This window comes from Mustela lutreola, chromosome 10 (assembly GCF_030435805.1).
Source record: "Mustela lutreola isolate mMusLut2 chromosome 10, mMusLut2.pri, whole genome shotgun sequence".
In the NCBI taxonomy this organism is placed as follows: Eukaryota; Metazoa; Chordata; class Mammalia; order Carnivora; family Mustelidae; genus Mustela; species Mustela lutreola.
In genome coordinates, this window is record NC_081299.1 from 4238231 (window position 1) to 4251630 (window position 13400).

At 44.2% G+C, this 13400-nt stretch overlaps 1 protein-coding gene across 2 annotated transcripts in view; it reads right to left on the reverse strand.

Annotated features, from left to right (window-relative positions):
• The window catches only part of DNAJC11 (DnaJ heat shock protein family (Hsp40) member C11), a 70813-nt gene that overhangs the window by 43975 nt on the left and 13438 nt on the right, over window positions 1–13400 (reverse strand). For both annotated transcript variants that reach the window (XM_059138481.1, XM_059138483.1), the window contains exons 2-3: window positions 4281–4410; window positions 2175–2248 (exon numbers count right to left, since the gene is read on the reverse strand). In XM_059138481.1, the coding sequence (XP_058994464.1) occupies window positions 2175–2248; window positions 4281–4410 (204 nt within the window). The remainder of the gene's footprint in view (window positions 1–2174; window positions 2249–4280; window positions 4411–13400) is intronic.

The window sequence follows — 13400 nt, forward strand, 5'->3', positions numbered from 1 at the left end:
TGGTTTTGACAGCGCCCTCCCTCCTCCAGCGACTGCCTGTATGTTCAGACTAACAGGTATGTGGCAAGCGGATACCATCAGCAATTAGAAAAGTTTAACAGTTGAAGAACACCAGCAACAGCGCGAAGGGAACTCAGCTGAAGCCGGAGAATCCGCACGTTACCCAGTAGGGGCGCGACGGTCTCCTTGAGGGAGTCAGGACGCCAGCCGCACAGAATGCTCTGGAGTGAGACCGTTCCTGTGCAACACGAACAACGGGCTCCGTTTCTATCGTATGTTAGGCACCCACACCTTTCTTAGTAAATATCGGGGAGGTATCTTCATGTGCTCTTCCTTGAAGGCATTTTTATCTTCAGTGAAAGCTTAGTATCAATGCAAAAATAGCAAACTGCAAAAAAGCTTAGTTATCAATGAAAATAAAAAGCCAATTCTGATCGATGAGAACTTAATTTCCTTATAAAGTAGCTTACTAAAATATATGAATAGAAAAGCTTATCCATTCACCATCTGTGACTGCCTACATACTTTTAGAATCATTACTGTGTGTGTGGTTTTGCTTTGTTTCTAATGGGGAGATAATTTGGTTTGGCGATAGGAAACCAGGCAGTATTTTGTCAGGAAGACGTTATCCCGCCGCTCCATTAGATGGGCTGACGATGCTGGGAATTAACCGCCCAGACTCCAAAGGGGGAGCCTCTGGCCTTGCAGGGTCCCTGAATGCACCCATCCAAACCACAACTGACCCACGTGTTCAAAACACAAGGGAGCTTGACCATGTGCACGAAGGATGAGGAGCAAGTCAGTAAATACGACAGGATCGTATTTTCCTTTCAGGAATGGAAAAATGTGTACCTAATACTTAGCTACAAGGAACTAACGTGACATGAAGTGCTGCTGCCTCCATCCAGCCACAGGTCAGAACCCAAATGCACGCTGGAGCCAGGTGGGACACACGGACGAAGGGCGGGCCAGTGGTCAGATGACAGGAGGTGGTGAGCGCCGGGACGGTGACAGCATGGCCCACCCACGGGGCAGAGGCTCCTCACAGAACAATTCAGATATGCTGCTACCAGATTTTCCGATTTTTCCAAGAGAAGACAGACAACTGGATATTTATGTAAAACCTCCCATTTTGATAAATGTTAGCAACTACAATTTATTGCGTGGGCGCCCCAAACCTGGCCACAGGCAGAAGACGCCCCATAAGCTGCCATAAATACGAAGCAGCAGTGGCCAAGGGACTGGAGCCCGTGTGGCTTCTCTTGCACTCCTTCTCCAAAGGCCTGGAGAAGGCTCCGATACTAGTCAGAGCCAGGCCTCCGGCTCGAGATTACGCACCGAGAGAACTTCAAGGGTAATTTATGCCCTTGCATATGCCTTGTAATTTATGCGATGAGAAACCAGTGACGGCCAATTTAACGCTAACAGCCTCCCACCATTTCTCGGGCATCAGAACCAAGTCTAATGAAATTAAATTCTAACATCTACATGTTCTTACAGCAACTTCAGAGTTTTCCCGCTAATTCTCATATTCGATTTCCCACTCGAGCCTCGGGCCTTCCTGCTGCAGACGGTAGTGTGGACGTGCACGAGGCTTGGAGCACAGAATTGTATGACTTTTGTGACTCTTCGTACAGCCTGGCTGCCGGGGAGAGCTGATTTCACGAAGGGCCAGTTAGCCCGGTAGTTCTCAACTGTACTGTGCTACTGTGCTTCCGTTTCATTCACACGCACAGCACGTGACCAACAGGAACACGTCCCAGATGGGGTTGCAGGTAAGCTGGGGTGGAGAGAGGGCACAGAACTGTGCCACCCGCGGGGCGGGGAAGGGGGCGGCAGGAAACGCAGGTGAAGGCAGAACTGTGTTCTGCAGAAACGGTCTTCCATCAACCCCACAACCGGCCTGGGCCCTCCCTGGGGTTAGGAATTACTGGCAGCATCTACGCCCTTAGCTTTTCACCAGACAGGTCGGGACACTGAGGACAAGCTGGGTGACTGACCTGCCCAGGTACACAGAGGTAGGCAGAGGCACAGCCGAGCCTAGAACTCTGTCTCTGAGACCAAAAGACCAATGAGAACGGGACCCTGGCGCCTCTCGGTATTCTCCAACCCATGATCACAGCGTGTGGAGCTGGAGGGCTCTTCCGGGACACAGGATGTGCAGTTTCTCTTACCTCCCATCCTTCCATTTCCAGTCCTCTCTTCCCATATATATCATAGATGGCTCTGGTCTGGGGGTCGCTGAGCACTGCAAATTCAGAATGACACATGCTAAGAGAGCACGGAATTCTCCCGTCCGAGCCGGAGACAACATCACCCGGTGAGCTTGCCTCTTCCTCTTCCCTACCCAACCCCACCTTCTGTCCCGTGCCTCCCTCCTCCTAACTGCCTCTTAGATCTGATCTAGGATATGCTGAAAGGTGGACATGAATGAGAAATACTGGATTTTTTGTGTCTCAGCTACTCTTAAATTGTGAGGTTCACCTTATAGGAAGCTGCTTCCGAGTGTCCCACATGAACAGTTGTTTCTAATAGAGCTCAGTTTCTGCCGTAGCCCGTAACGTACCTGGGCTGTTCACTCCAGTCTCTAAAGCCTGTTCAGACAGGCTCTGATTGTAGAAAAAGGTGATTTATTATTTGCTCTATTACAGAGTTTCACTAACTCCGAAGACAGGTTCTTCTCCCCAATCTTTCCTTTTTTTATAAATCATTTAAAGACACAAACACCTGTCACTACGGTGGCGGCCACGCCACCTAACTCCGTACATCAAAGTCTTTCAGTGAGGGACGGAGCCACTGGAAGGACGTCCGAACTGAACACAAGTGTCAGGAAAGCTAATGGCCATTCCTCTTTTCCTCTGCCAGTTTGTGTTCAAGACCTTTGAATCTTCTCTCCCTTGAGACTTCCCATATATTTTTAGGCCTAATTAAAAAAACGATGTAAATGATTCTATCCATATTCAAATCTAATGGGGAAGAAGGAAATGCTGACCACTGGAAAACGCGGGAGGCAGACTTCTCGAGCTGATCTGGAGAATTTCATAGGGAATTACTTATTCACGGCTTTGCTTTGGTCTCCCCGTTAGGGTGAACACTGGGGCTAGCTCTGCTGCCGCAGCACTTACACCAGCTCTGTGAAGGTTTTCTATTAACTCTTCCCTGAATCTCCAGAACCACACGAATGGGCTGAGGGTGATCTGGACAGCAGTCAAAGTATCACAGCCGTTCAGCCCACATGATGCGACAGAAGGACCAGGCTCCTGGTCAGGACCGCCATGGAAACGGTCTCACTGGAGTTAGGTGCGATGAAGACCTGCCACTGAGCTCAGGCCCGCGCCACGTGTCACGGCCCGAACGTTCCTCCTCAGTAAAATCTAATTTTACGGTAAAACCACTAAGTGAAATACAGCATATGCTCTTACGACTGCAATGAGAAGTCTTTATTCTCTAAAGAAACACGTTACTAATTTTTGGTCTGTCTAACCAAGGTGCAAATCACCAAATGGCTCTGGAATAAACAGACTCTTTTACTTGGTGTGTGTCCTAGGAGTAAATATTTTTTAATCTTTCTTTTTAAAACTGTGGCAAAATATGCATAACAGAGAATCCATTTTAGCCACTTTGAAGTGTACAATTCAGGGTACTGAAGGCAGTTGCGCCACTGTGTGACCAACACCAACGTGTGACCAAGAGCTTTGCCACCATCTCCGACAGAAACCGGGGACTTATCAGCGACTTGAACGTTTTACACCCAACTATATCACAGAATTTTCTTTCTCTAGTACCTGAGAAGTAAGCAGAAAACCCTGTGTTACTTGACTACTCCCTGGTGGCCTTCTTAAGATCGTTCTCCTCCTTCTGTTAGAAACTTTCCTTCACTGAATGTTCCGGAGCCAATAAAATCGGGGCCAAAAAAAACGTTCTTGTACATCTTCTCATAACAAGAGAACAAAGGGGGCTTGTCGGCAGCGATCAGCCTTTTACCTCTACGAGTTCCCTTTAGAAGAAAGCCAGCGAGCGACTCACAGTCCCAGTGCTCCCTGCAGCCCAGCCCGTCTGCTGCTCTGCCTGCACTCGCGCTTCCTACTCACTGGACACATATTGATTTCTGAAGCAAAATACTACTCTTTCAAAGGACCCTGTCAGTAAAAAAGCACTGACCTAACCCTCCTCTCTTATACACGCCTAAGGACTCTCTTTCTGCCCCCTACAAATCAAGTCTCTTAAAAATCGAGCAGCTGCTTCCAGGGCGTCTGCGTGAAGCCAAGCCCTCCGCTGACCTTCATAAGCCTGGTGAACAAGGTTAAACAGTCGTTCTGCTTGTGATTTGAGCTCGGGGTCTCGGTGCTTGTCGGGATGGTAAAGCATACACAGCCTCCGGTACGCGGCTTTCAGCTCTTCAGAAGAGGCCTACGGAAAGAAAAATCCAATTAGAGAACAATCAATGCTCCTTAAATATTATCATTATCAGAATCAGCCTTGAAATGGGAGCCTGTCAGCCACTTTCCAACGTGTCTGCTCTCCGCACCCGGGACATAATGAAGTTATGCTTTATTGCTTCAATAAGGCTTCTTTTTTCCCCAGTTAATAAAGTGATCAATTATGGACATCAATAGCAACTGTGTTTCGCTGGGAAATGCTGCGATCAGATGTGTCTCTAATACTGGTTCACTGTGCTCTGAGCTGAAACAAAAAACGTCAGAGACCCGCTTACTTTTTAACCTAAGTTATTTGAAATAAATCATAACAAGGTACTCCTAACAGAAAATTGGCTCAGACAGGGAAAAAACTATACACCACTAGACAGCAATGCCATGCATCTTACGCAGTTTTCCAACAAAAGAAATGCAGTGAATATATTTGCCCTTAAAAAAAAAAAAATCAAAGACAAATAAAATTGTAAAGCCAACACACGTCCCCGGTGCAACCTCTAATTCCAAAAGGCAGCGCAGAAAGCAGGCAAAAATCCTTTGCTATCCTACAGTAGAAACAAAAGCCCTCCTTCCCAAATCCAAAAGACGCCCCCCTGCCCCCGAGGCCCCAGTCCTCACAAGTCCTCAGCTGGAGGGAGAACACGTACCACGAGAGGAGCAGAAGACACGGAGTAAATAAAATGGGACTCCGTGTTTCAGCCACACAGAAGGGAGGGACATGGGGGTGAGGACAAAACCCACATTCTGCTTTGCCTGCCACACAGCCACCGAGAAGTTAGCAGGAACAACCTCCCTCAGAGGCCCTAGGAACACTGAGCTACCTATGTGGCTAGCCCATCAGGCCTGTTTTTTGGGCAGTATTGGATCTGATTTTGTATCAGCCTCAGGGACCACTCTGGTCCATCAGAGGCGATGCTGAACAGGCAGCTCTATCCAGATGATCGGTCAAAGAACATTTTATTTTGGGAGTCAACTCCCTCACCATTTTGATCCCATTTCTGGGTCATCGACAACGTGCCAGAGGGAGCCAAAAAACCAGGCATCTGGGCAGAGGCCTGGGACCAAGTCTCAGAACCCGTATGTGCAGGGAGAGCCACCGCAGGGACTCATCAAGTGATCAAGGTGACAAGGAAACACGTTTGAGCATATTTTCCTATAATTTCTACAACTTTTCAGTATCTTCCAATTCCAGGACTCATGAAGTTTTTTTTTTCCCCACTAAGGATAAAAGGCAAAACTTTAATGTACTTTAGTAGTAATTTCTGGCACAAAATTTAAATACTTTATATATGAGTATGTTACTCAGACGGTAGAAAAACGGCAACACTGTGAATGTTTACTGCAGGTTTTTTTTTTAAGACTTTTATTTATTTGAGTGAGCGAGTGGGGGGGTGTGGGGCAGATAGTGAGGGACAAGCAGGCTTTCCACTGAGCAGGGAGCCCGATTCGGGGCTTGATCTCGGGAATCTGGGATCATAACCTCAGCTGAAATCAGACGCTTTACCAACTGAGCCATCCAGGTTCCCCTACTAGAGGTTTCTTTCTTTCTTTCTTTTTTAAAAAAGATTTTATTTATTTATTCACGAGAAATAAAGAGAGAGAGGCAGAGGGAGAAGCAGCCTCCCCGCTGAGCAGGGAGCCCGATTCGGGACTCAATCCCAGGTCCTCAGGATCATGACCTGAGCCGAAGGCAGACGTTTAACCATCTGAGCCACCCAGGCGCCCCTCCACTAGAGGTTTCAAACAAGGAATTCTGGAGGCCTCCAAAGGAAGACTGCATGTGACTGGTGAGATGTGTCAGTCACACGTGCCCAGTGCCCCTCAGTGCCTTCTGGACAATGTTTTCACTTCTAGGCCCATCACTTCTTCTTCTGGGAAGGAGGTGGCTGGCTGGCTGACCTCTCTGGGCCTTTCCAGCGGACTTCACATGATCTGTTATCCGGAAAGAGCTATCTGTGAGCCCCTCAGCCTGTGCTTTAAACCAGACACAGACCTTCGCTGCTTATTTGGACAGAGGCTCATCTACACGTAGTTTTAAATCAGCAGCTCCCTGAAGAGGGTCAAAGACCTTGTTAACTGAGTATCCCTTGTCCTCTCGGAATCAGGCAGACTTCTGCCCCATTCTAGCTCCCCTGCCTGCCTTTGTGCTCTTTGGCGCAGCCTCTGAGAATTACACTGTCCGACAACTGGCAGGTGGCTGCCGTCCCTCTTTCTCTCCATCTGCTCACCTGCAAGATTTCCTCTGTGGTGACACATCGACCTCCAAGTTTACTGGTGAAGAACACAGGCTTTTGGGGCAAATGAGCTTGCTGACTCCTACCGTGCTCATCCGCAAAAGGGCGAAAGTCTCCGGGATGGGGAGACCACGGAGTGAGTGCGTGACCACACGGGGCTTTCGCAGAGTGCCTGACCCAGAGCACAAGCTTACAAAGCGTGGCTCTTGTAAAACCTTTTCTTTGTATTCTCACCTTGCAGCTGTGGACACGAGTACCTCTCTCCCCAAAGTCCCCGTGAGGAGTAAAGGGCGTATGACCCGTACAGTGCTCAACGACGCTGCGCTCACAAGAGGGATCCGATCACTCCAGCTATCATAACCCAAAGAGCAGCTCAGTACCCCCCAGAAAGCAGAACAGATCAGAGAGAAGGTGTTGCCCTGGCACGGGCTGGCAGGAGCGCTCAATCGTGAAGCAGTCCTTATTTGTGAAAATCCACCGAGCTGCACACTTACGACATGACACGCGCCCTCTTCTAGATATACCTTCTGTTTCAATAAAACACACGAGACTCCATTGAAGACATGTGCGTCAGTCAACATTCCTGTGTCTGCAGGTCTTTTTTCTTTCTCTTAACCCTGATTTCTTTCCCTGCCAACACCAATCGTGCAATGCGTTTCTTGCCACACTTGGCCAATATGTCCCCTGTACCAAACTCATTGTTTTAAGCAAATACTAGTTAACTGAATAAACCAGATCTCCCCCACGTAGGTTTACCCACGTGATGACGTAAGGGGGCTTGTTCCTTCCTAAAGAGCAATTACAGGTTATTTTCTTTCTGCCAATTTTAATCATTCTTTCCAGCATCTCCTAAGTTACAAGTGCATGATTAGACAGACCCGGCTGACTTCTAGCTTAGGCTGCTGTTTCCTAGTTGTTAAAATTAAATGAGATGACAAAGGGGGAGGGGGACATCTAATCTGAAAGACCTTCTGTAATCATATTAATAAATGACTTAATGTGCTATCGATTGAGTAACAGAAATGAGAAGTTTCATTTTTAATAAATATTACATTCAGTAGAAGGTTAGATTGAACCTTTCATCATAACTGAAGAGCTGAGGTCACTGGGTCGATATTTCATAAATGATAAACTCTTTATCATAAAAAAATGGTATTATTTCAAAATCTGTGATATCATTAAAAATGAAACCTACAGCTGCACACTCGTTTCTAAAATTCTGTATAAAGAGGTGTATTGTGCTTTTAAGTCTGAAAAGTTTTGCAGCGCCTGGGGTTTCTCCCCTCGACTCAGGTCATGACCCCAGGGTCCTGGGATGGAGCCTCATGTGGGGTCCCTCCTGAGCAGGGAGTCTGCTTCTCCCTTTCCCACTCTCCCTGCTTGAATTTCCTCTCTCACTCTCCACTGTCAAATAAATAAATAAAACCTTAAAAAAAAGTCTGAAAAGTTTCACCATCTCAATCATCTGTTTCTTTCTTTCTTTTATTTTTTTTTTTAAGATTTTATTTCTTTATTTACAGAGAGAGAGATCACAAGAAGGCAGAGAGGCAGGCAGAGACAGACAGGAAGGCAGGCTCCCTGCTGAGCAGAGAGATGGATTCGGGGCTTGATCCCAGGACCCGGAGATCATGACCTGAGCCAAAGGCAGAGGCTTCAATCCACTGAGCCAATCAGGCGCCCCCACCTGGTTCTGTTTTTAATGTAAAGTCAATCTATTATAAATTCAACCTCATAGATCATAAAACTCACAGTGAAAAGGTCCTCTGTGACCTGACCATAGAGTTTAGTGGTCTGTTAAAATGGTTGGATTTCATGTTACAGGAAACAAAAGAAACTTCTGCAATAAGGCACAAAAATAAAAGGCTTACAATGAAATGAAATGAAAAAGAAGAACTCTGTATTTGCAGACATCACTTACATGGGAAATCATAAAGAACCTACAAAAAAGCTACTAAGTGATGTTAGCAAGGTCATGCAGTACAGAGTCACTACACAAACATCAATTTATTTCTACAATCTAAAAACAAACTTAAAAAGACAATACTGTTCAGAATACCATCAACAAACACGGCCTGCTCATGGGTGAACATAATGACTGGGTTCAGGACATGTCTGCAGGTAACCCCAACACAGTACCAACAGGAATCGCAGCCTGGCTTTAACTACTAATCAAAGACTTCTTGACAAAGTGAAAAAGCCCTGGACCTAACGGCTTCACTGGGGAGTTCTACCAGAAATTTAAAGAATTAATCTCAATCCTTCTCCAAATTTTCCAAAACACTGAGGAGGAAGGAACACTTCCAAACTCATTCCAAAGCTAGAAAAAGATAGCAGAAGAAAACCCTATGAACGCTGATGCAAAAATTCTCAACAGAACACTACTAAACAGAATTTAGCATACTAAAAGGATTATTATACACCGTGACTGAGTGGCATTTATTCCTGGAATGCAAGGATAGTTCAGCACAAATCAATATAATATACTACACTAAGAGAATGAAAAGAAAAAAACCCCATACGATCATCTCAATTGATACAGAAAAAGTATCTGACAAAATTCAACACTTTATCGTGGTAAAAACATCCAACAAACTAGGAACAGAAGGACACTACCTGAGCATAATAAAAGCCATAAAGACCTCTTACAACAGAAGACAGATCTACAGTGAACATCATATTAAATGGTGAAACACTGAAACATTTTCCTCTAAGATCAGGATCCACACAAGGATGTCTGCTTTTACTTCTATTAGACATAGTATTGGAGGTCCTAGCCAGAGCAACTAGATAAGAAAAAGAAATAAATGGCATCCAAATTGGAAAGTAATATAATCTCTATTCCCAGACTATATGATCTTATATGAAGGAAACAAACAATTCCACCAACACAAAAAAAATTTCAAACTAATAAATGAATTCAGCAAAGTTGCAGGATACAAAGTCAACACACACAAATTAGCTGTATTTCTATACAGTAAAAATGAACTACCTTGAAAGAAAGAAAAACAGCTCCACGTACAAAAGCATAAAAAAAAAGCAAACCCTAGTAGTTAACTAAGGAGGTAGATTTTTTTTTTTTAAAGATTTTATTTATTATTTATTTGACAGAGATCACAGGTAGGCAGAGAAGCAGGCAGAGAGAGAGAGAGAGGAGCAAGTAGGCTCCCTTCTGAGCCCCATGCAGGGTTCAGACCCAGGACCCTGGGATTATGCCCCGAGCCAGAGGCAGAGGCCTTAATCCATTGAGCCACCCAGGCACCAGGTAGAAGATTTTTTATAATGAGAACTATGACATGCCACTGAAAGGATTAAAGAAGACCTTAAAAAAAAAAAAGAAAGAAAGAAAGAAAGAAAGACATTCCACATCAATGTATGGGAAGACAGTATTATTAAAATGTCAATATTACCCAAAGCAACTAAAAGATTCAATACAATCCCTATTAAAATCCCAATGCCAGTTTTTGCAGAAATAGAAAAATCCCCCCCAAAATTTGCATGGAACCTCAAGGGACCCAAAGAACCAAATAATCTTTTTTTTTTTTTTAAGATGTTATTTATTCGACAAAGAGAGATCACAAGTAGGCAGAGAGAGAGAGAGAGAGAGAGGGAAGCAGACTCCCCACTGAGCAGAAAGCCCAATGTGGGGCTCGATCCCAGGACTCTGAGATCATGACCTGAGCCGAAGGCAGCGGCTTAACCCACTGAGCCATCCAGGTGCCCTGAAGAGCCAAATAATCTTGAAAAAGAACAAAGTTGGGGGATTTGTATTTCCTTACGTCAAAGCTTACTACAGAGTACAGTAATCAAAACGGTGTGGTACTGGAATAAAGACAGATGTATGGACCAAAAGGATAGGACAGAGGGTCCAGAAATATACACTCACATATATGGTCGAATGATTTTTGACATGGTGTCAAGACTACTCAATAGGGAAAGGACAGTTTTTTCAACAAATGGTGCCGGGAAAACTGGATATTTGTTTGTAAAAGAATGAGTAGGACCCTTCTTCCATACCATATATAAAAGTTAATGCAGCTGACTTTTGTGTTGACTTCATATCATGTAACTTCACTCAATTCACTTATTAGTTTATTCACTAAAAATGGATGAAAGACCTAAACATAAGACCCAGAAGTGTAAAAGACTCGTAGCAGAGAAAACACAGGGCAGAAATTTCATTACATTGGATTTGGCAATGATTTCTTGGTTATAACATCAAAGGCACAGCCAATAAAAGAAAAAAATAGACAAACTGAACTCCGCAAAACTAAGAACTTTTGTAAATCAAGGGATAATATTAAGAAAGTGAAAAAACAATCTAAAGAATGGGAGAAAATATTTGCAAATCATATTACCTAATAAGGAAGTAATACCCGGAATACATAAAGAACCCTTAAAACTCAACAAAAACAACCAACCTGACAAAGGACTTGAACAGACATTTCCCCAAAGAAGATATACTAATGTCCAATAAGCACAGGAAAGGATGCTCGGTATCACTAATCATCAGGGAAAGGCCAATCAAAGCCACCCATTAGGACGCTACTACAGAACAAACATATAATAACAAGTGTTGGCAAGGATGTGAAGAAACCGGAACCCGTGTACACGACTGGTGGGAATGTAAGATGGTATGGCTTTCGTGGAAAAGAGTGTGGTAGTTCCTCAAAAAAATAAAAACAGATTTACCATATGACTCAGCAATCCACTTCTGGGCATAGAGCCAAAAGAACTGGAAGCAGGGTCTCAGAGAAGTATCTGTAAACCCACGGTCACAGCAGTATTATTCACAACAGCTAAGACACGGAAGCAGCCCAAGCGTCCATCCACAGACTAATGCTTATCAGCAGAATGTGGTACAAACACACGCAACGGAATGATCAGTCTTAAAAAGACACGTGCTAGAACGTGGATGAACCCCGAAAATGACATACCGAGTGAAATAAGCCAGTCACAAAATGATGAATCCTGTATGATTCTAGATTCTATGATGAGGAATCTAGTAGTAAAAAATCAGAGACAGAAAGTAGAATCGTGCTTGCCAGGGACCCGGGTGGGGGAGTAGACAGTTATTGTGTAATGGGTAGAATTTCAGTTTTGCAAGATGAAAAGAGTTCAGGAGACAGATGGTGGGGAAGGTTGCGCAACATCAGATATGTGCTGAGCACCACAGAACTGTAAAAACTGGGGAAGATGGTAAATTTTATGTTATATGTATTTGACACTTTAAACAACTGAGGGGCGCCTGTGTCTGCCTTCGGCTCAGGTCATGATCCCAGGGTCTTGGGATCAAGCTCCAAGTCTGGGTCTCTGCTCAGCTGGCAGTCTGCTTCTCCCTCTCTTCCTGCCTGCTGCTCCCCCTGCTTGTGCCCTCTCTGTCAAATAAGTAAATAAGATCTTAAAAAATAATAGTAATAATTGGGGGAAAAAACCCTCAAAATAGAAAAAAATTAAAGACTTAAATGTGAAAGCTAAAACCATAAAACTTCTAAAAACATTATTTTTGTAACCTTGAGTTAAATATCTCCTATACAGAATAAAAGAAAAATACTTGTAAAATATGTATGGATTAGACTTGTATCCAGAATATATGAAGAGCTCTTCCTGAAGAAGACAATCCGGGGCACCTGGGTGGCTCAGTGGGTTGGGCCGCTGCCTTCGGCTCAGGTCATGATCTCAGGGTCCTGGGATCGAGTCCCGCATCGGGCTCTCTGCTCAGCGGGGAGCCTGCTTCCCTCTCTCTCTGCCTGCCTCTCTGCCTACTTGTGATCTCTCTCTCTGTCAAATAAATAAATAAATAAATCTTTAAAAAAAAAAAAAAAGAAGAAGACAATCCGATAAAATTGCAAGTAAAAGATTTAGGGACGCCTGGGTGGCTCAGGTGGTTGAGCGGCTGCCTTCGGCTCAGGTCATGATCCCAGCGTCGTGGGATCGAGTCCCACATCGGGCTCCTTGCTCGGCAGGGAGCCTGCTTCTCCCTCTGCCTCTGCCTGTGCTCGCTTGCTCTCTCTCCCTCTATCCCTGACAAATAAATAAATAAAATCTTTAAAAAAAAAAAAAAAACTGGTTAGTACATGAAAAGACCTTCGGTATTGTTAGTCACTGTGGAAGTGCCAATTAAAAATAAAAGTAGATACCACATGACCACGAGAATGCCTACAACGACAGACTGAGAATATTGAATGTAGGTGAGGATGTGAGGCAAGATAAACATCATTTGCAAAAATATGAACAAAAGCTTTGTCATTAGCAGAGAGATAAAAATGGCATCAATTCTAACGGTCAAAACAGGTTAAAGAAATGAGTCAATGGCTATGTTTTTCCTAGTTAAATTACCTTAAAAACCTTTACTTTGGGGCACCTGGGTGGATCAGTCAGTTAAGCTCAGGTCGGCTCAGGTCATGATCTCAGGGTCCTGGGACTGAGCCCTGCATTGGGCTCTTTGCTCAGCGGGGGGCCTGCTTCTCCCTCCCCCTCAGCCTGCTGCTCTATCTACTTGTGCTCTCCATTCCTCTAATAAATAAAATCTTGAAAAAAAACCTGCTAGTTTTATTAGAAAAGTATACATATTCTTCATAGATAAAACAGAAAATAGAGAGAACATGTTTTAAAATAAAAATTTGTTTTTTTAATAGAATTTTATAATCCCCCCTTGTTTCAGTTAAAAGTCTTTGTGAGGTTTTGTTTTTGCAGCTTTTATTGGTCATCAAGTATTTTCCACATCATTTTAAAT